Source organism: Cyprinus carpio, chromosome A19, assembly GCF_018340385.1.
Source record: "Cyprinus carpio isolate SPL01 chromosome A19, ASM1834038v1, whole genome shotgun sequence".
Classification (NCBI taxonomy): Eukaryota; Metazoa; Chordata; class Actinopteri; order Cypriniformes; family Cyprinidae; genus Cyprinus; species Cyprinus carpio.
Window position 1 is genome coordinate 905,915 of NC_056590.1, and position 23,125 is coordinate 929,039.

At 36.4% G+C, this 23,125-nt stretch overlaps 1 protein-coding gene across 34 annotated transcripts in view; it reads left to right on the forward strand.

Annotated features, from left to right (window-relative positions):
- The window catches only part of LOC109062068 (regulating synaptic membrane exocytosis protein 2-like), a 128,403-nt gene extending 105,518 nt beyond the window's left edge, over positions 1 to 22,885 (forward strand). For 31 of the 34 annotated variants that reach the window (XM_042775963.1, XM_042775962.1, XM_042775965.1 and 28 more), the window contains 9 exons: positions 1,112 to 1,134; positions 1,876 to 2,015; positions 3,159 to 3,320; positions 6,784 to 6,971; positions 17,628 to 17,769; positions 17,941 to 18,053; positions 19,740 to 19,841; positions 19,948 to 20,087; positions 20,517 to 22,885. In XM_042775963.1, coding sequence (XP_042631897.1) covers positions 1,112 to 1,134; positions 1,876 to 2,015; positions 3,159 to 3,320; positions 6,784 to 6,971; positions 17,628 to 17,769; positions 17,941 to 18,053; positions 19,740 to 19,841; positions 19,948 to 20,087; positions 20,517 to 20,723 — 1,217 coding nt within the window. In that variant the 3' untranslated portion in view covers positions 20,724 to 22,885. Of the gene's footprint in view, positions 1 to 1,111; positions 1,135 to 1,875; positions 2,016 to 3,158; positions 3,321 to 6,756; positions 6,972 to 15,033; positions 15,375 to 17,627; positions 17,770 to 17,940; positions 18,054 to 19,739; positions 19,842 to 19,947; positions 20,088 to 20,516 lie in introns of those variants that run through there. The other 3 variants (XM_042775972.1, XM_042775975.1, XM_042775998.1) reach the window with 3 other exon arrangements.
- The last annotated feature ends 240 nt before the right edge of the window (positions 22,886 to 23,125 follow it).

A 23,125-nucleotide genomic window follows, 5' to 3' on the forward strand; every position in this document is an offset into this window, starting at 1 on the left:
AAGTATACTTTGGCCTTTTCATCACCAGAACAGCACGTGCACCACCCGATTTTTGTAACCACGCATAATTTGTAAGCATAGGTCGCACAAGATTGCAACACTGTCCCGAGCCGTAGTTTCACAGTAGAAAACAAAATGAAAGACACGAAACAACAACAACAAAATTGCGAAGACTGCATTAATAGCAGACACCCGTATTGACAAGCATTTGTGTGAGAGGGTTATGAGATCGCCGCAACTTTAGTTTAAAAAAGTACAAAGACATTTTTATTAGTCATAACTTATGGAGAAATAAAGAGCAGATGCCGGACAAAGATGAAGCTTTCTCAAACGCATGTGTCGACCACCTGCGTTCATGCATGCCATCAAATGAAGTATCAACTGTACGCATACGCTAGTGTACCCACACAAAAATGAAGTGTACTTTGTGCTTCGGGGTTAAGAAGGCATTCTGCCCCGGTGACAAGCTGTTGTACCCCTAAAGGTACAAATTTGTGGACTTTTTTTTTTTTTTTTTTTTGGTCAAAATATGTGTGCTTGCTATGTTTATTGCTGAATGTCATTGAATATATGTAAGAAAGCTCAAAAGCCTAGAATTTTCTCGTCATCAGTTCCTTGGACTCTGAACACATTCTGTTTGTGGCTTTTTGTCCATTCCTCTGTCACAAACTTGTGTGTTAGCTTTTTTCTTATCTCCAGCATATGCGAGTGTTGACAAAGTAAATGTTTAGCAGAGATACAGTACAAGGTGTAAAATGCATTCTCTTTTAGTCTGGCAGAATCACTGAAGATCATCTCCTGTTCAAGCGTGTGTGATTTCTGTTCATAAAACCATTTCATGGGGTTTTTGAATTGACTGGTCAAATCAATTTTCATTCAGCTCTTTAATGGCATTATGTTTTCTTTCACATTTCTGTTTATTTGGGTTAGACTAGATCAGATAGAGTTTCCTACTGCTGAAAAATGCTGTCCATATAACTTTGTTACGTCTGCTGTCTGTCGCTTTGGAGTTTGCTGGATGTGTATTTGTATGTAACAAACAACAAATTTGCATACTGTGCGAATTTGATGAGTTTCAGTACATGTAACCCTTGTTTGTCTTTCCACACAGGCACTTTGAAGGACCCATCAAGGGTACGTTTCTTTCTCTTAATGTTTGAGCTTGTTTTTAACTTAATGTTTTCTGTCCTTCTACAGTAAAGCAATTGTAGCATCCTCAGTATTACCTCTAAAAAAAACTCTCAGATTAGAATTAAGGATTTACTGTTTGTTACTTTATCATGTCATGCTCGTTAGGATGCAATATAGACACTATATTAAGTACTGACAAGCTGTTTCTCATGATTACATAAAGTGTCAAGTATCTGTCAAACCCGTGTTTCTGATCCACCGCTGAAATACACCATCGTGACTGGTGTTGAGCTTACTACAAGAGGAGATGAGCACTGTGAATAATAGTTGATCTCCAATAAAGGCTTGTGTGCACTGAATTCAACGCAGATGAAAATAACCCTTACACAAAATATATATTTCCTTAAAAATGAATGAGCAATATATTAAATTATTTAATTTAATTACAATAAATTGAATAATACATAAGTAATTGCCGCTTTCCTATATTTAAAAAGTATGTGACAATATATTTTATTATATATTATAATACATGTAATTATATATTCAACAATGCAGTTAACATAGATGTGTGATAAGATATGGTACTGCATGTGTATAAATATATTGCACAATCAGTTGTGAGATTTGTGCCGTTCCTGATTGTTTTTTTTTGTTTTTTTAATTGATGTAGCTCCTGTTTAGAAGGCAGTTTGTGCAGCATTATTTTAATGTAATAATCAGCATGTTTTTTTTTCCTCACAGCGTGGGACAGACAGTCTCTCCATGAGGTCGTCGGACAGTGATGTAAGCGACGTGTCCGCTATGTCGAGCGCATCTCGGCTTAGCAGCACGAGCTACATGTCTGTCCAGTCAGAAAGGGTGCGAGCAGGCCGCAGGATCAGGTAGGCACATAATGAACCCACTGAGCCCTGATGGCTGTGGATGTGTCTGCAGTCATGAACACACTTACTGTGCTTCTGGCCAGTTCAGGTTTGGCTCTGCCTGCTTGCGAATTGAAATGAACCTCTGAACTTGCCAAGAGTGTGTTTACCAATGACTGAGACCACATCACATGGTTTTGAACAAACTTATATAAAGGTGAATCTCATGAATAAATGTCCAACTCATATTTTACACCCAAATCTAAAGAGAAACAAATATCATATATATGTGTGTGTGTGTGTGTGTGTATATATATATATATATATATATAACATTAGATTATTATCAATGTTGAAATGTTTTTTGCTGCTTAATATTTTTGTGGAAACCTTTTTTTCTCATAACATTTTTTCATAATTATTTCATAAATAGAGAGTTCAGAAGAGCAGCATGTAAGAGAAAGTCACTTGTCATATAAAGAATTTATATGAAATAGTAAATTTTGCAACGATTTAAAAGACTTTGTCACCTTAATGCATTATTTCTAAATAAACGTAACAATTTCTTTAAAAAATCATTAAATTACATTATATATCGTTTTAGTTTTTCTATCAACGAGAAAGAGATTTTTTCACATAATAATGAGAAATTTTGAGGCGAAAAGCTTACTTTTCATGAAAATGTGTTGTTGAAATATGGATTGGACATGTTTTCCCTCATTAACAGAAGGACTGAGACTCTCAAGAGAATCTCGAAGTATATGACAGCATCATTCTGTCACAGAATCTCTCTTGTTCATGAAGAGAGTTCATTTTCACTAGTGCTGTCAAACGATTAAACGCATCCAAAATAAAAGTTTGTTTGCATAATATGTGTGCGTCTCCTGTGTATATTTATTTCATATATAAATAAATACACACACAGTACACACACACATCTTATGTAAACACGTGTAAACTTTTATTTTGGATGCAGTTAATCACAAACAGTGGTTCGGCAGCACTCATTTTCATGTTTTCATTTGTTTAAGGTTTCTCTTCTTTACTTCACCTGCATGTCTGCCAAGCTTATATCTGTCTTTTCTGTGTCTTTTCTGTCTTGCATGCTTCCTTTCATGGTGTCATGGCTTGGTTTACTTGTTTGTGTGTCTGTGTGAATGTCAGCCGTGCGGAGGCTCTTCAGAGTCGTGGAGAGGAGGGCTCTGTCTCTGTGGAAGAGCAGGTGGAAGCGACTACAGTGAGCGCACAGGGGGCGGGGCATGATGGGGAGGTGGGTGGGGCTACTGTCAACCCAGAGGAAGAGGAAGAACAGGAGGAACCTGAGAGGTTAGAGGAAGAGCGTCTCATAAACCCAGCTAGTGTCCTTCAGCTATAGTGTGATCCTGCCCCTAAATATTTGATGTGTTCTGATGTCAATTATGGTTTAGGAAATAAGGAGAACTAGAAAATAGTTTTACATCGTGTGTGTTCTTGTGCGCATGTCAAGTTGTTAGTACACTGAAGAAAAAAAAATAAAAATAAAAAATTATTTATCTGAAAAAAAAAAAAAAAAAAAAAAAAATTTTTAAATTATATTCATGGTTTGGTTGAAACCTTACATTTTGATTTAATATTAATGAAATATATTTATTTTCCCAAAGACAAAAAACATTCATACAAAGTAAAAACATTATTTATTATAAAGATTATAGTTAATTCATATAGTTTTTCTAGACATAAGACAAAATATAACTTAATGTAGGTCAGTATAATATATAACAGCCCAGAAAAAATTATAAAAAGCTATCCAGCACGTTTAATGTCAATTAAGCAAAAATACGAGACAAATAAATAAATGAAATAAAAATAAAAAGATAAAAATAAACATAAAATGAAATGAAAGTAAATATTAATTAATTCATGCATTAATTAATTAATTAATTAATGCATTTTAATTGTTTATTTGTATGTTTTTTCTTATTTCATTAATTATTATTATTATTATTTATTTATTTATTTATTTACTTATTTACTATGGGAAGCATTATTTGCTTTTAGATGACAAAATCAAAAGCAGGTTTAAACCAGAAAGCATAATTCTCAATTTGACCAATATAAAAATATATGTCTTATATATATATATATATATAGATATAATATATAACCCAGTATACACAGTCATCTCAGTGACCAACAGCAATATATAACCCAGTATATAATATATAACCCAGTTCTGTGTTTGTTAGTTGTGAATGACACCTCTCTCCGCTGCCATATAAAGAGTTTGTGTCTTACACAGTCATCTCAGTGACCCTGGGGAGAGTCACATGAACAGCTGCCGTCTCCACTCCCATTAGAGCAAACGCAAGAAAAAAGCTTCCGTTCTTGAGCGTATCCAGCGATTTACACTTCAATACGTTTTCGGTACCATTTGTGGGCCGCTAATTGAATATAGATGAAGTGTTTATGATCATTAAAAATGCTACAGCAGAAAAGAAATAGAATTTTAATGTCGTCAACTGAATTTTTCACCAATTAGCAGCTGCAGTAGCATGAGTTCTTGCACCCTCTCATACAGATGTTGAGGACCGTAGACTGCTTTTTTATTAGCTTACAGTCTTTTCAAAGGAGCGACCGTGCTCTTGAAAATGTTTTATGCCTCTTTTGGTCTGATGGTCATTCATGTTGGGTTAATGAGGGGATGTCATTCAGACATACTCAGACATACAGTTTCATATTTTTCAGTTTGGGGTTAGAAAGATTTGTTAATGTTTTGAAAGAAATTTATTCTGCTCACCAAGGCTGCATTTATTCGTTCAGATATACAGTAAAAACAATCATGTTTTTAAATATTACCTCAAAGTTCCAGCTGCACTGTGAGACATAATGACAGCATTTTACCATTTCAGTAGTTTAAAGTGAGAGGCAAATGCGCTTCATTCAAGCTCTTTCCGCTAAGTGCTATAAGAGCTATTGATGGCATGGTTATTTTAACAACAACAGTGAGCCACAAAACAAGAATGCAGCAAATATAATTATTTTTATCTGTCATGCATGACTCCTTTCAAATAAACCCGGTTTGTGTTGGTTCTCTGCTGGGAAAGAAATATAGAAATTTTAATATCTTGGAACTTTAATTAATTTCCTCTGATTTGAAATAACCATTTTATACTTGATTTTAAAATGTAATTTATTCCTGTGATGGCATTTAAATCATAAACACAGTATTTCAAGAATAGAAGAGGTGAATATAAGTTTGTTGGGACTATTTTAAGAAGTTATTGGCAGTTGTGTGTACAGTTAAAATAATAAGACCTACTGAAACCTGTAGATATCCACATTTGAAGCTATATTAGCTTGTAAAGTTACAATTAAAAAATAAAATAACACGTACATTTTAGTCTGTGTCTTAGTGTTACAGTGTTTTATGTCAGGTGATCCTGTCTGACTTTAACATTCAGAGCACAGAAGAGGCTAAGATACAGTTGCCATAGAAACAGCTTCATCCTTTCCGTCACAGCCGTACAAATGTTTCAGCTCATTGTCAATAGAAATATCCTCACAAAAGTCTCCTCTGATTGTGTTTTCATACAAACAAACCTACTCACACAGAAAAAAAAAAATCACCTAACAACTTGCCATTCACAGAAAACCAACAGAAAGTGAATGTCTTGAATCTCTGGTTTCTGTTAGTCAGCCGAGTCGCTGGCGCAGGATCAAATCTCATGTTTCTATCCTAAAGCTATCCTCTCATGTTTTCTCAGGAGAGTGAGCTTGAGTTTGATGAGTCACCGTCTCATTATTTTCTCCGTGTTTGACTCAAGAGCTTGTCTCATGTCACCTAAATAGCTCATTATATAAGCTTTCCGCAAACTATCTCTGTGGATAAATACTTCATATTACAGCCTCTATATAAACCTGACCTTTTGACTGAGATATGCTAAAGTAAACCTTTTCAATCAAATAAAATAATGTTACTGCTAATTGGTTAAATCAATGGTGTAGAGATTGACTTTTTTATTTTTTACTGCAATCTTTTGTGGCAGGAGAACTCAAAATAGATACATATTACAAAATACCAAAATCTGCAGTCAAAAACTAGATAATTAAACGTCTCATCAAATGATCCATAGGCTACAATACTAGTAACATCAAGTTATTTGAGAAATTCTAAAGCCGCCTGCATGTTAAGGTCATTGTTGTTTGGTGCTTTAGTTGACAGATTGATAGCAAAATCAACACACTCTAAAAAATGCTGGGTTGTTTCAATCCAACTTTGGGTCAAATATGGACAAACCCAGCTGCTGGGTTAAATATTTAAATTCAACTTTTAACCCAAAAGTTGGGTTAGTCCACATTTGACCCAAGGTTGGATTGAAACAACCCAGCATTTGTTAGAGTGCACCCACAGGACCCACAAAGTTGCCCATCTTTCATAGATTTCTCTTGCTAGGCGCTATAACGCATTTTTGAAATTTAAGCAGAAAGCCATTCAAAAAATCCATTGACTTCAGGACGATGGAACTGGATGTGCTAAAATGCAACTTGTTTCCTTGTTTTGGCCTACAAAAACACATCATCCCTGCAACTCTCCGTAGATGCTGCTCATGCTTATGCTCCCCAGTAGATCTTGTCCCATCTTGTTGGTGTTGTACCAGTGTGCATGTCCTTCACCCTTGACCCTGCTCCTAAATCCTGTAGCTGAATCCTGTCCCTTCCTCTTTCTTCCTGTCCTCCTGTCCTTCCTTCTTCATGTATCACCTGTACCTGACATGGCTGACAGTGAGTTTACATCTAAAATGAAACACAGGGCTCAGACGGCCACCCCGGGGTCCAACATCACCAAGAGCTCCAGTGTGGGTGGAGACATGTGCTCGCTGGGCAGGAACGATGACGACGACGACGACAAGAAGAGGCGCTCCAGCTTCGGAGCCAAGATGGCCGCTATGGTGGGACTGGGGAAGAAGAGTCAAAGCACCTCTCAGCTGGACCCAGAGGGTGAGTGAACTGAGCTGCTACAGAAAACACAAACATATGGTGAACTTTATGAAACCACCCTGCTAAAAAAGGCTGTGATGATTTCACATGTTGGTTGAAGCAGGTTGATCATGCTAGTTTTGATGCTAGTTAACACGTTTTCTGGGGAAGCACCCAAAACACATACGCTGGTGCCGATCTCCTCAGCGGGCCACTCTTAGACAACTTTCACAGTTCAGGGCATGATTCCCACGGTCATGGAAACTCTGATGTTGAATATGCATTTTATAGTCTTCCTCAAAATAAAAATAAACAACAAATACCAATTGCACTTTTTCAAAGTCAAATTTAAACCAAAACCATATCTAATTCTAATATGTTTATTAATTAACGAAATGAACAATATCAAAGTAGTTAAAGGATTACAGTTTTAGGCAATATTTAAAACCAAAGTCATATCAGAAAGTTGGCCAAAAAAGGGCTTTTTAAACACTTTACATTGGGTTTAAATGTTTGGGGTTGGTAAGATTTTTTTTTACTTTTTTGCTTGTCAAGGCTTTGTTTATTTGATCAAAAATGCAGTAAAAATAATCATGAAGTGCAATATTACTGCAATTTAAAATAACTGTTTTCTGTTTGAATATATTGTAAAATATAACTTATTCTTGAAATGGAAAAGCTGAATTTTCAGCATCATTACTCCAGTGCTTAGTGTCACATGATCCTCAGAAATCTTTCCCATATGCTATATGATTTGATGATCAAGAAACATTTATTATTATTATTAATATTATTAGTATTATTAATGTTGAAAACAGTTGTGCTGACTCATATTTTTGTAGAAACCATGATACATTTTTTTCAGGATTATTTGATAAATAGAAATATAAATATTTTGTAACATTATAAATGTCTTTACTGTCACTTTTGATCAATTGAATGCACCCTTGCTGGATAAATAAAAATGATTAATTACTCACCCTCATGTCGTTCCACATCTGTAAGTCCTTCATTCATCTTCAGAACACAAATGAAGATAGGATATTTTTGATTAAATCCGAGAGCTTTCTGACCCTGCATAGACACCAATAATTAATGAATAATTAATAAGTAATTCCCTTTAATTTCTTAAAAGTTAAATAAATAAAATCTTACTGACCCCAAACTGTAACCTATATATATATATATATATATATATATATATATATATATATTTTTTATTTATTTATTTATTTATTTTTTGCATTTTCTGGTAGTGTTTAAGGAGATGGCCTTGGAAATGTTTTTATTTTTATTGGATTTATGTGTATGTGTGTGTGTGTGTGTGTGTGTGTGTGAAGTTCATACCCACGTGAAACATTTATATTTTTTCCCTCCATTAATTTACAGTGAATAAGGATGCATGGTTGATACAGTGTTTTGCTGATGACCTAAATAACAGGTAAAGAGAAGACCGTTTGGATGAGGTATTTTGCAGAGTATTCAGTTCAGTTGAATGCAGGTTATGCAGTCATTATACACCGATTCAACCTGTTTAAACAGCCCAATCTTCTAAGATGTTATTTTTCTATTTCTATCAGTGAGAGTTAGTCTGTTAGGGTGTTGTGTTTAAAGTGGCATTCATCAGCACAATGGCTTTGAGCAGAACTCACACGTGCCGCTCTTCAGATAGATGTGGAGGAACCGTGAACAAGCCTGAATGTTTTTCGAGGCCACAGTGTTTGTTATCGTGGAGATGAACCGGGTCTGGCCGACTCCAGGTCTGTCACATGTCGATATTCAGACTGCGGCGTGGCAGCTGCACAGATAGCTGCTCCATCATGAAGTGCGTGTCAATATTTTCAAGTGCTTTGTGAGTTATGACCACTACAGAAGGATCTTGAGGAAAAAATCAGGCTAAACTCCATCAAAGGCTTTCTCCAAGCCCATGTCCACATGTGATTTAAGGAGACATACTAAGACGTTGATTTAAACATTATTTCAATTAAGTTCTTGAGAATTCAAATCAACTTTGTAGTAAACTTTTGATTAATTCGTCTTGCACAAGTTTAACATCCACCCACAACACCCAGGCATTATGGTTATGAGTTCTGCACCAACCAGAAATTTTGACATATGACATACTGTAAGTCTTTTAAAGCGGAGTTCACTTCCGAAATATTAAGTCTGAGTCAAAGACATTTGTCATTATTTTTCTTCCATAATGATGAATGATTTGAAAAGCCTTTTTTTTTTCAAAATGGTCATACAGGTTTGAAACCACATGAGTGTGAGTACATTTTTAAATGTTCATTAAATACTTTGGATAAATTATCCCTTTAATGCATAGTACAAAAGTGAAACCAATATGGATACAAAAAGTGCAGTTTTTGTTTTAAACTAGATTTTCTTTATCATGAACACTTTTATTTATCATTGAACCTGCTAACATGAATAACTTCAAATTAAAGAACTACTAAACACTAATAAAGTTTTATAAGAAAAAATAGATACTTTACCTTTAAAAAAAAGCTTAAAAATCTTTGAAAAAAATATTCCTTTTCTGTTCCAAAATGACAGCCTATTTTCGCTCTCTCTCTCTCTCTCTCTCTAAGAAAAAGCACTTTGTCATTCACTTTTTCAATGGTGGAAGTCGTGACCCAGTGAGCGGCCCATCTGAACACACACACACACACACACACACAGAGAGAGAGAGCAGTGATATGAGCTAGCTTTTAGGAAGCGCATGTCCCTCTCTACAGCTCACAAGCAGGATTCAGGGGTCCCACTGGTGTAATCATGCCTCGCGCCCCGCTCTGCCTCATAAAGACCTGCTGGGATGGGATGGATTGAATCGGATGAGCATGTGAGGGGGTAAGTTGCCCTCACAGATGCCCTGTTGCTGTCTGCTGAGGAAAGACTGTTGGGTTTAAAAGATCTTTGCTGCTGGAGGAACGTCCTGCAGCGCCTGCTTTAATTTGACTGGTGAGTTGACACAATGGATGCATATAGGCACTACTTCCCTTCCTATAAGTTAACAGCTTGAGTGATCTCATCTGTGCTGGAAAGAACACACCGTTTCTCTGGCTCTGGTGTAAAGTATGTACAGTCGGACCACACCTTTGAAGTGCATTGCCTTGCGATAAAGAAATAAGCTTAACTGCATTGAAGGTGCACTTTAAGTGTACTTTGAATCTTAAAAGTATATTTTTAAACACCTGTACTTATAGCTAATATAATATTAATGAAATCAAAGTCCACTTAAGTGCAAGGAAAAAGAGTCCACTTTCATGACTATGTTTCTTAACACACTTTAGTATACTTTTAAAAAGAGCATGTCAAATTAAAGTGTTTTTTTTTTTTATTAAATTACATTTAAAATCTAGGGCTGTCTAACGATTAATCGCATCCAAAAGAAAAGTTTGTGCTTACATAATATGTGTGCATGTACGGTGTACATTTATTATGCATACTGTACAATGTATATATTTAAGAAAAAAGGTTATATTCATATATATAATATAAATTATATATATATACACACAATATTTTAAGAAATACATGTGTGTATTTATATATACATAATAAATATACACAGTACACACACACATATTATGTAAACAAACTTTTCTTTTGGATTAATCGCAATTAATCGTTTAAAAGCACTATTTAAATCATTTAATTTAATAATCTTTTGTCATTCTTTAAAGTTCAATTATTTTGATGTGTATTTAAATACATGACAAACAAATTACATTAAATTTAATATACTTGTATATATACAGCATATAAATACATTGTATTTTTTCATAAATTCTTGTCAGTACATTAAGTACATCGTAACCGAGAATTTTCATTATTTTCTTTTAATTGCAAATAACATGCAATTAAGTGTCCAGAAACATTACATTCAGTTCACACTTAAGTGTATTCTTTTAAAGAATATTATTTCTCTAATAAGTACTTACAGTGCTATTTTTTTCACAATGGTGTGCTGTTTGCATGCTTTCTGGTTTCATTTTGAGTTATGAAGAAAATCAACAGAGTTTGTGCTACTGATGGTTGTTATAGGGATAGTTCACCCAAAAATGTCAATTCTGTCATCAGGCACTCACACTGATGCCGTTCCAAACCTGTATCGGTTTTTTTTTTGAGGAACGTAAAAGATAATTTGAGAAGTGTTTATTGTCCATACAGTGGATTTCAATAGATACCAAAATTGTTTGGCTACCAGCATTCTTCAAAATATCTTCTTCTGTGTTTGGGAAAAATAGTTACGCATGGCCTGCTGTGTGATTCTTGTACCTCCATCAGAATCTGTTAAAATAGGTCAGAGAATATTTTCTGCTGCAGTAGATGCAGTAATGATTCACTCTCCCGCTGTTCAGATCAACATGTTTCCATATTAACAGGTTTGTTCTCACTCCCAGTGCTCACTCCTCGCGTATTTAAAGATCTCTCCTTTCTGTTTCCTGCCGGATCAGTCATATACAGCTAAAAATACATCTCCTCATTTCTGCGATTTTCACACACAGAAACACACAGTCTGGAGGAGGATAGATACGCTGGCTGTGTACGTCAGTATGGCATGATGGAGAGTCCTGCTCTTCATGAACATTAATCTGTTGAGTGGCTCCAAAATAATATATTAACACACATCCAAAAAGAGTAAAATAATTTTTCTGTATTACATTCTGGATTTCATTTAAAGTGCTTACTATTAGACGCTGACTTTTCCTGTTTTGTTTTTGTTTAATGGATTTTAATTTTTATTGGATTTAATTGACCATATGATTTGAAGCAGAATTCGTTGACAGACGTGTGGTATGAGATCCCTGTTGTACCAAACAGCACTAATATGTTTTTTGTTTTTTTCTGACCAGTCCAGTGGCTTTTTTCAGTGTATCATTGGCTGTGATCTTACAGTGTGTTTGTTTCAGGGCTTTGAAGGGTAATGGGCACCTGGTGTTAATGGGTCACACTGTTTTTCTTCAGAGAGATAACATGCTGTTCCTTGGAGCTATTTACTTTTATAGCTACATTACATTTATTAGTACCAGTATATACTGTACTAATGGACTGGAAATAAAGCAGAAGTGCAAAACAATCATATCTGGTGTGTGTAAAAGAAAAAATATGTAATGTGTTTTTATGTCACGCCTGTAAACGGATCCAGAGTTGCGATGGCTTTTTCTGTGAATGCTGCGTGTGGCACCGCTGCTGATTTGCGCACATAAAATTTCCACACATTGCACATCTCTCCCACCACTATAATAGTTGATATTTCTTCCATGGTACCAACACAGTCTTGCGGTCTGTTTCTGCAGAAGCATTTAAAAAACTGAAAGACATTATTCAATCCAAAAATGAAAATTTGCTGAAAATGTGCCCTCCCTCAGGCCGTCCAAGATGATCTAGATGAGTTTGTTTCTTCATCTAAACTCATGGATAGAGGACTCGTATTGTAGCTGGAAGCAATGGTTTGAAGTTAAAAACATCTTAATGATGCATTTGTTAATTACAAACACGCAGCTTTTCACTTTCAACACACACATACCACTACTTCCAGTGGTAGAGCATTTATTGCTGTTTTAAATGTCAGTTTTGTGCTATTTTTATTACCAAAAGAGCTCTCTTTCTCTTGTAGTGCTGGCAAGTCTGATTAATCCTAGTGATTTGCTTATTCTCTCATATATAGCTTTTGAAAAATCAGATTCATTTTAGTGAATCAGTTCATTCAGATGGTTCTTGTACATTAAGAAAAGATTATTGTACTGTAGCTTGACAAATAGCAAAAGTGGCTTTCAAAGGAGAACAACATCGGTGTCATTATACACCACACAAATAAAGCACACCAGTAGCCATTAGCTTGTTGCTAAGCTAACAGTATGATACTGTTAGCAGTAAAATACATACCATACTGAAATACTGGCTAAAATTGTGCATTTTTATCCAATATTATGGTATAAAATGAAGCACAATTTTGACTACCTACATTTTAAAACAGCCTGTTGAGCCAAGTGCACCTACTGTATAATAGGGTCTATAACCTAAAATAGACTTAAAATGCTGTCTATGTAGGCAGCACACTAGGGTTTGGAACTGATAAATGAAAAGCAGGATCATGAAATGTTCCCAGAGCTCTTTGCTCAGTCGCCAAGCCTTTCTAAACACTCTGTCATGCACTGTTTTACAGGATTGCATAAACCACTTGTTGTGGAGTAATGGACTTACACTTACAGTCCGTGTGGTCTGGGTGTTAATAACTAATATTGCAGTTTACTGAGTTGCAGGATTTTAAATTATGTAATTAAAAAATAACAAACGCAGTGCAGATTTGAAGCATGTCATGTTTTACACACTATAACCTGTGCACATGGACTTGTTGCATCTAACATCTAAAGACATTCAGATTTTCTGCGACCATGCTTTATGTTTGTTCTGACATGCTGAGACCACACATTGAGTCTAGTGTCAGATAAGGGTCTTCTGTCTGCACTATTGCAATCTTAGTGTTTAACATAGATGGCACCTTTACTAGACGGTGGTTTACATTACAGATTTCAACCTCCCAGTTATTTTTAGTACTTAGATGGTGTTTTAAGTTTGTTGGATTGTGTTTTCAAAAAGAAAAGACGGGTTGCGCTCTCTTGGATTTATATGCACTAGATTATTTGTGTTACTGTCTGGTTTGAGCCATGATATGAGTCACTACTGTATTCTTCCGACTTTAATAGGAAGGTTCGAGATGTTTCTTTTTTGAGCCGGGGATGATTTCGACTTGCACACATTAAGATATTTCTAGCTTACAGGAGTGTACACATTGTCTGAAATTTAAGCTGAAGGTCCTGACCTCATTGAGGTACATCATGCAGTGTCTGTTTGCCATCTTGAATGGAAATTCTTTGTAATGTTTGTACCAGAAGGCTTTGAAAGATGAGGTTTTATGCAAGTCTAGTGGTTTAATGAAGAGCAATAGAAAACATAATTAACATTGCAGAAAGTCTGGACCTTTTCACAGCATATTCTGGACAAGAACCACCTGATTATACAGAAAGAGGATCTTAACTGTAATGAAAATTATTCAATAATTGATTGTGCCATTTAGGGGCAGAGTTTATGTAAGATACAACACCGGTCCAAATATTTGATCAAAAATAACCAATAAATCCAGTGATGTTGTGAAATATTATTAAAATACATATTTTCTATTGTTATTTAATTTAAAATATTATTTATTCATGTGATGCAAAGCTGCATTTCCAGCATCAATACTCCAGTCTTCAGTGTCACATGATCCTTCAGAAATCAGTATAATATGTTAATTTGCTGCTCAAGAAAAATTGTTATTATTAATGTTGAAAACAGTTGTGCTGCTTCATATTTTTATAGAAGCTCTATGGTAACTGTGATTTCAGGATTCTTTGATAAATAGAAAGTTCAGAACAGCAATTGAAATGTTTGCTATTTGAAATAAATCCTTTTGAAAATCTTTTGTAACAGTGTATCAGTTTAATGGATCCTTGCTGAATAAAATTATTAATTTCTTAAAAAAAAAAAAAAAAAAAAAACACTGGGCAAACTATTAATGAGCCCTTAGTCAAATGTTATTTGTTAAGACTAAATCTTAAGTGTTTTCCAACAACCATCTCTTTCAGCTGTAAGGATAGTTTAAAGCAGATTGACTTTATTTATGCCTCCATCTGTTGTTTCTGTTCACTCTGCTGTACATATGTGTGCACAATACAAGCAGTTGATGTAGCATTTCATTGAAAAATGTAGCTTGTTACTGGAAAAGCGTGCATTATAATACTACTAAAAAAATTAATTAGGTTAGTAGCTTTGCTACTTTTAACCACTGTTGTGTGCATATAATTGTCAGCTATGACGGGCATGTGTGTGTAGTAACTAATGAAGCTGCAGTCAGAAGGCAAGTCATGTGCATGTGTTTGTGTGCAGTCATATCTCTAGGCAGAGCTCTGTCTCCTGGAGAAGCATTTGGGGGGTCTCTTAGTTTCTGTGCCTCTGATTGGCCACATCTTCCGTAAGCCACGTGCACATGCTGCCGCCCCCCCCACCCCTCAGAAGAAGCAGCGCGCTGCAGAGGAGACAGTCAGACAGTCATCCTCTCTGCATATCGACCTGAGAACTAAGACGACTCGTGGCTGCTACTGATGAGAGCTTCTGAACACAATCCTGCCAAACCTGTTTCTCCAAAACCATCTCACAGCATCAGCTCTACACGTTTATCACCCTCTCTCAGTGTTATTAGAGGTGTTTGAGGGTGTCGGGGTGGTAAAATGGGCAGACAAGGGCAGGATGGCAGCACCGCTCTTCCCGGTATGCGAATGCAGCGCTCACAGAGCCGGCTTAGCCTGTCTGCCTCCTTCGAGGCACTGGCCATCTACTTTCCCTGCATGAACTCCTTTGACGAGAAAGACAGAGGTAAGAATGAAGCCATGTGTGACAGGCTCTGCTGTGTCCAATTCTTTTGAAAGCTTTTTGGTTTGTGACCACCTGAAAGCCAAAGACCCATATATGATGTGTGATTTATGTTTGTGTGATATGTTATGTCTGCTTGGATTGGATAAGACAGATGTAGTAGTGTACAATTAAGATGGATAGATGGATAGATAGATAGATAGATAGATGATAGATAGATAGATAGATAGATAGATAGATAGATAGATAGATAGATAGATAGATAGATAGATAGATAGATAGATAGATAGATAGATAGATAGATAGATAGATAGATAGATAGATAGATAGATAGATAGATAGTAGGGGTGTAACGGTACATGTATCTGTCCCAAACTGCCATGGTACAGACGTCACGGTTTGGTTCATGCAGTCAGATGACGAATACAGTCAGTCATAGGCGATCAATTCAGAGGGGGACGCGTGCGGTAATGCAATGCTAGACGTCACAACAGGAAAGAGCAGAAGACATTCAACGCACCAACCCAAAACAAGAACGGCGAGTTCAGATGGCACGCAAGAGCTCGTAGAACCGCCTGCTTCTTATAAATCAGCAGTGTGGGAAAGTTGCACACAAACTGCATTGCAATAATTTCCCAAAATGCAATTTGTGTGGAATTTTTATGAAGTCTATAAAAAGGAGAAAATACTGTACCAGGCAGATCAAGCTCACAATTTGGGATTCTTGAAATATAGGAAGACAAATATGTGGGGGTTTATACGAATCTCTGAAATCTCTGAGAGTCTTCAGAAATGTTTTGATGGCATTTTCTTTTCCCCTTACCTCCATATGACGCATATTAGTGTTTATAAGCACAACGCTGCTTTGTGTACAGTGGTAACCAAGGAAACGCTGTATCGCTGCTGTTCCATAAGCGCCACCTGCTTTCAGAGAGTGAATGTGCATTTTCATTCAGTCCGTCTGCTGTTTCTGTTTTGCGCAGGTGTTTTATGTAACATAATTTCACAAATCTAAAGTCAGATCATTCTGTTTTACCGTTACACCCCTGATAGATAGATAGATAGATAGATAGATAGATAGATAGATAGATAGATAGATAGATAGATAGATAGATAGATAGATAGATAGATAGATAGATAGACAGACAGACAAACAGACAGACAGATCGTAGGGGTGTAACGGTTCATGTATTTGTCCATTTAGTTTATATAGAAAATGGATTTTAGTCTCTTTTTAGTAATGCAATTCTATTTAACCCAGTCAATATAATAAAAGTACCTAGTAGTATAGAGGAAACCAAAATTTTCTTACAAAATTTGTTACCTTATAGACTCAAGAATACATCCATTCCAGACACGGAAGACTCTCTGATTTGAATTTACAACATTTATTATACTGCAAAATAATAATAATAACGACTAAACGAGAGGAAATAACGTTAAAACATTTCGAAAATGAAGAGACATTTTAGCATAGTTTTTATTTTGTAAACCACATTTAGTCTCGTTTTTATTTGTCAACGATATTGCATTATACATTTAATTATAGTCATCGTCACATGACCAGCATTTACGTTGCGTCTCGTCTCGTTTTCGTTACATGATAAAGGTTCGTTGATGACAATATTTAGTCATAATTTTCGTTGACGAAAGCAACACTAGTCATAGCATGTCTTTTTTTAAGTATCTCATTCAGTGGTTGTCAACCACGTTTTTTTTTTAAGGGTAAAATTCATTTTCATATATTAAAATACTCTCTCCAACCTAGTTTGATGAGTAGAGACAACAATAAGAAGCCATTTGTAGCACTATTGCTCTGTGGCACTTTCAAAACATTGCTGTTTTTGGCTCAACTCTTCTGGTGCAAGTTTGGGATGGGACTGTATGTTTGCCCAACCAGTGGTAGATGTGTGTTGGCAGTGTTAGCAGACTACGCCCTGAGTGGGTTGAGTCTGAGACAAGACAAAGACTGGAAGAGGCTCTGAATGATTCCTGTGTTGTGAATGAAGCCTGGTTTTACATCAGTTTCACATGAACCTCCATAGCACATAGTGTGCTCTGAGATACATGATAGCACTGAGCAGACCATTTGCTTGAGTTGGCACAGACCACAAAACATACCTGCAGACCGGACATGGTCCAAGTCCATGATAAGACCAAGACCAAGAGATGGACTACTTGAGACTGTGGTTTGAGGTGTCACACATATGTCTTTTTTATTTACTCATCTTCCCTTCCCCTTGTTGTTATTTTCAGAGGAGGGTAAGAAGAAGAAGCCGGTGCGTCTGGCGATCCAGCGGAGTGTAGAGACTGGTTTAGCCGTCGAGATGAAGAGCAGGATGACACGGCAGCCCAGCCGTGAGACCACAGATGACGGTGATAAGGTGAAACCTGGAAAGTAAGTACTGTAAAAATCTACTTCTGAATATGATGGTCCACATATTGTTACATCACATGATGTCATCACCACCATTCCTGGTCAGCTGGTTTAGTGTCAGTGATGATATCTTTTCTTGTCGAGGCTATTAGCACATGATTTACAGATGTTCTGTCCATTATCTGTTCAAAGTCTAATATTCCCTGGAGTGAAGATCTCTTCAGACAGCCAGTTCACTGAGTTTTTGGATGGTCTTGGCCCCGCCCAGCTGGCAGGGAGACAGACATTGGCCACGCCTCCAATGGGTTAGTATCATCACTCACTCTTTTCTTTTGTTGTTCACATGAACAAAATTCTTTGGTATTGTATAAGACACTATTAAGCACAAAATAAATTTCAGTTTTGTCTTAAGTAGTTTGATGTTACATTTCTTCCATGAAACAGAAGACTATAGTTCTATTTCCACCTGCCGTTTTCAGTGACTCGATCTCAATTACCATTTACACACTTAACATGACTTTTAAATGCGTCTACTGTTACCACTTGTGATGCAATTTCATCTAAATCAGGGGTGTCCAAACCTACTCCAGGAAGGCCACTTTCCTGCAGTTTAGCTTAGGGTGACCAAACGTCAGGACACGTCCTGGCCAGGATTTCTATATTGCCTAAAATATCCACATTTTGGCTTTATTTGCGCTGCGCAGACCAATTGTTGTATGTCAAAGTAACGTGAGAGCTCTAGAGAGCAGACTGCTTCTTGTGCTTTTGAATCGCTCTCACGGTACTTTGATGTCATACACCGATCGGTATGCTCAGTGCTGCTTCAAGTCCAACACTAATAATATACAAGTATTTGCATCGCTTTGACCGTTCTCTGTAGATCCCACCTTCTCACGCACCAGGATTGGTCGATTACGTACAATGTCTGCATGTTATTGGTCAAAGATCATTACCTTCATTAAGTATTGAAACAGGAAACCGAAGCCAAAACCTTGATATTTTAGGCAATATAGAAATCCTGGCCAGGATGTGTCCTGGGAAAATGGAACGTTTGGTAACCCTAGTTTAGCTCCAACTCTAATTAAACACACCTGAACCAGCTAATCAAGCTCTTCAGACTCACTAGAAACTTTGAGGCAAGTGTGTTACATATGGCAGGAGCAGGATTGGACACCCCTGGTCTAGATCCTAGACAAGGGTTGGCTAATGTCAGTCCTGGAGAGTCACAGTACTGCAGAGTTCAGCTCCAACCCAAATCAAATCAAATCACATCAAATCACAAGCTAATCAAGGTCTAAGGGTTACTGGAAAACTACAGGCAGGTGAGTTTTTATCAAGGTTGGAGCAAAACTCTGAAGGATGTGGTCCTCCAGGAGCAGGATTGGTCACCACCATTCAAAAAGAATACACATGGAAAGAATACAAATGGTAACATCGATTTTGATCATAACCTATGTGTAGGTAGAAGTATGAATCACTTGTTTTGGTGTGTTTTCTCAAAACGTCCTGTAATGCTCACATGCTAGGTCAGTTTTCGGCTACTTCTGAAAATAGTCGAAAGTGGACAAGCTCAAAATGTTTTAGACCTTATGTACACCTGTATATACTGTCATCCACTTGTGATCAGTTCGATGAAAATGCATCTGTAAGAAAGAGCAGGTGTAAACAGGGCATGTGAAACAACAGCCAATGTTGCCACCTTGTGGACAAAGTACAGTAAAAAAATTAAAAAAATAAAACAACAACAAAGCCATATGCTAAAATAGGTAAAAGTAGTTACAAAAAATTGTGCATACATTATGAATTTTACAAGTATGCGTCGACTACTGTATGTTTAAAAAAAAAAAATAAAAAAAAATACTTTGGCCTTAGCATGATTCTCCACCAAAAAAAGTCATGATTGTCCATAGCACTGTAGTAATTTATATCAAATGGTTTCTATAAATAGACTTTTGTCTGCTCTGAGAGTTTGGATGTGACCTTTTGCACAGGTGACATCCAGATTGGTATGGTGCACAGGAAGGAGAGGCTGGATGTTGAAGTTATTCGGGCTCGAGGCCTGGTGGGCAAACCAGGGAACAAACAGACGCCAGGTATGCCCCATAATCACACAATATACATGTTTTTCTTTAAATATGACCTGTCCCTGGACTATTTTGTGATGTTTATATGTAAATTCTTGCGGTCTTCCATTTGCAGCACCTTATGTAAAAGTATATCTGCTGGAAAATGGGAAGTGCATCAACAAGAAGAAAACACGGACGGCGAGAAAAACACTGGATCCTCTTTATCAACAGCAGCTTCAGTTTGAGGAGAATCCTGAAGGAAAGGTTTTACAGGTAACACCAGGACCACATCCTATTTGCTTAATTTAATAAGGATGAACAATATTTAATGCGAAATGTAAGTCTTAATCGTCGTTAAATGATGACACACACAAAAAAAATTGATTTTGTTATGCCAAATATCATTTATTTCTGATTTCTTTGGATTTGGGGGTGAAATTTGACTTAGATATGTCTTCACCACATCAGTTATTTTAGTATTATTTATTTACTATTATAGTATTTATTAATATTTTGGCTTTTGTTTTTATATTTTCATTTTCCATTTTTAATTTTAGTTAATTTTTCATAATTTATCATGTGCTTTTTAAATATTTATATTTAGCTTTCATTTATTTATTTTTTTCAATTTAGTTTAAGTAATTTAAGTACTAAGTTTAAGTATCTCCGGAAACTTTTTACCAATCATGTCTTTCTTTACAGATCATTGTTTGGGGGGACTATGGACGCATGGACCACAAATCCTTCATGGGAGCCGCCCAGATCCTGTTAGACGATTTAGAGCTGACCAACATGGTGATTGGCTGGTACAAGCTCTTCCCTCCCACCTCATTAGTGGACCCAACCTTGGCACCTTTAAGTAGTAAACCTCCAGATTCAGGCCTGGACAGTTCCAATGTTCGGTCGTAGCGGCACGAGGAGGTGAGCGGTAGAGAGCGGCGTGAGTAGCTCCAGCTACAGACAGAGAGGAGACGGGTCACGTCCTGGTTACACTGCATGCTTGATGTTGAGTCCTCTGAGCCCATGCGACAAGAGGCTAAGAAAAGGCCTACGTCCTTCTGCCAAAAAAAATAACCGAAAAGAAAATGTATGCTGCTGTCACACACAGGGAAAGAACGACAGAGGAAGTCTCTCCATTCAGCTCAAGAAATGCAGCCAGGGATTCAGTGGAGTCTGACTCTTAACTGTAGGATGTTAAGAGTGCTGATTTCCACCAGAATAGGAAGAGGCCGTTTTACTCTGGCTGTTTTCTCTCTGTTGAATTCAAAGAGATGTCAGTGTCTCTTACCTAGAACTTGATGCATTGTAGCCATTACTGTAAGCCAAGCTGTCAAAAGAAGATCCATAAAGAGAGCAGCACTTGGCTAAGATGGGACAGGAAAGGGTAACCTCAGAGAGATGACATTCTCATGGGAATGACCCTACATCAAGCCAGATCTCCACTGGATCGCTCTTCAAAGTTCGGTGATGAGGAAATGGACATGGCCAGAGTTCCTGTTTGATTCAGGAAACAACAGAATTCTGAGAAAAAATAAATAAATTAAATAATTAAATAATGGACCTTTTTGTGCTCTGGTATGATGTTCTCTTTGTTGATGTACTGTATGAAATTTATGTTTTATTTGTTTTGTTTTTTTCTTGTTTTTTTTTTTTTTTTTTTTCATGGATGCAAAGTTGTTTAAAAGAATTGTACGTTTATTTTCCTCGAGACTTGCAAAAAAAAAAAAAGAAAGAAAGAAAGAGAGGAAGAAACTTATTTAAGGATGACCAGATCAGCCATTTTCAACAATTTGTATTATTTTTAATATGAAATTCTCTAGTGCATGATTTTCAAAGAGACTGAATGCAAAATGATAACGATGTGATTGTCATCCTTTAGAATATTTTTCTGTATTTTTACAGATTTCGGTTACAGGTGTGGTCTGGTGAGACTTGGTATCTCATATTATTAATGGAAAACAAGCAAGGGATGGCCGAAGAAAACAATAAATGTACAATATTGATTTTGCTATAAAAACGAACACTGTACATTCCTCCCTTCAAATGCAGCCATAATTCTTTGTTCATGTGGAGACGGAGCTGTAGATTATCGGATGGGTCTGTCATGATTCCACTGTGTTCTGTTACATGGCCTATTCATTCAAAGCAAGCATGTTGAAAAGGGTCTGCAACGGATTGAGCACACTGTCTAAGTAATACAGCATGTTTTGATAAGAGACATCTGGAAATTTTTTGCAGTTTCGTGTACAGTGCATGTGGACCGGAGGCTCAGCCAGCCACCCTATCTAGTGTCGTCCACAGATTCAGGTCAGGGTCGAGCTTTTGTGTCCGACGGTTCAGACATTTGACGCAACATTCCACCTCTTGGCACTCATCTTTTCTTGAAGTTTTGAAAAGAATAAAAGAAAATCAAATCAAACAGATGAAAGAAAACTAAAAAAAACCTGGGGGAAAAAAGTTAAGAAACTTTATATTTATTCAAGGTTGACTTGGAAAAAAAGTTTGCAAGTATATTTTATTTTATTATTGTTATAAAGAAAATGTCATAAAAACAGATCCCATTGTATGGTGCTGTACGAAGTCTCTGAACTCAGTGGACTGGACAATGTTCATTCTCGTCATGTTGTTCAACGCAACAGACACTGGTTGTCAAATGAGGAGTGAGTCACAGTTTGTGGAGATGGGAAAATTGCCACACAATATGAATTTTTAATTGTTTATTGTTTTGAAAGAATAAAATTAATTTACTAATCCCTGTGTTCATTAACCAAACCTTCTCACAGACAAAAATACCAAAACATTAACTTTCCTGGCCACTTGACATACTGCAGAGCATCATGACGCCAGTACTAAACCATACTATATACTTACTAAGAGGAATGTGGTACAAATGATTAAATCAAATTTAGTCTCAAAAGAAATTCAATAGTTTAAATAATCATGTTATATTAATACACAGATGTGCTAATGGGAGAACCCCCCTTTTTTCACCTAAATGAGTCAAAATCTGCTAAGGGGTAATTCAATGTAACAAATAATGTAAAAATGTATCACCTTTTATTGAAAAAATTAACATTTTATCAATACACTGATAATTGCCTTAATTTTTAACAACTGAGAAGATCTACATGTGATCTACATTTTATAAAAATCACCTGTCAATTTCGGTGAGTGAAGAATACGTTATGGTCTCTGACAGACAACGGCTGTGTTTGAAAACTGGAAAATGCTGTCTTCGAAGATCACATTCTAAGATAGGAAGGCATCAAGGCACGTTCTAATCCAAAGTCAGCTTCACTTCCAGTCTCATG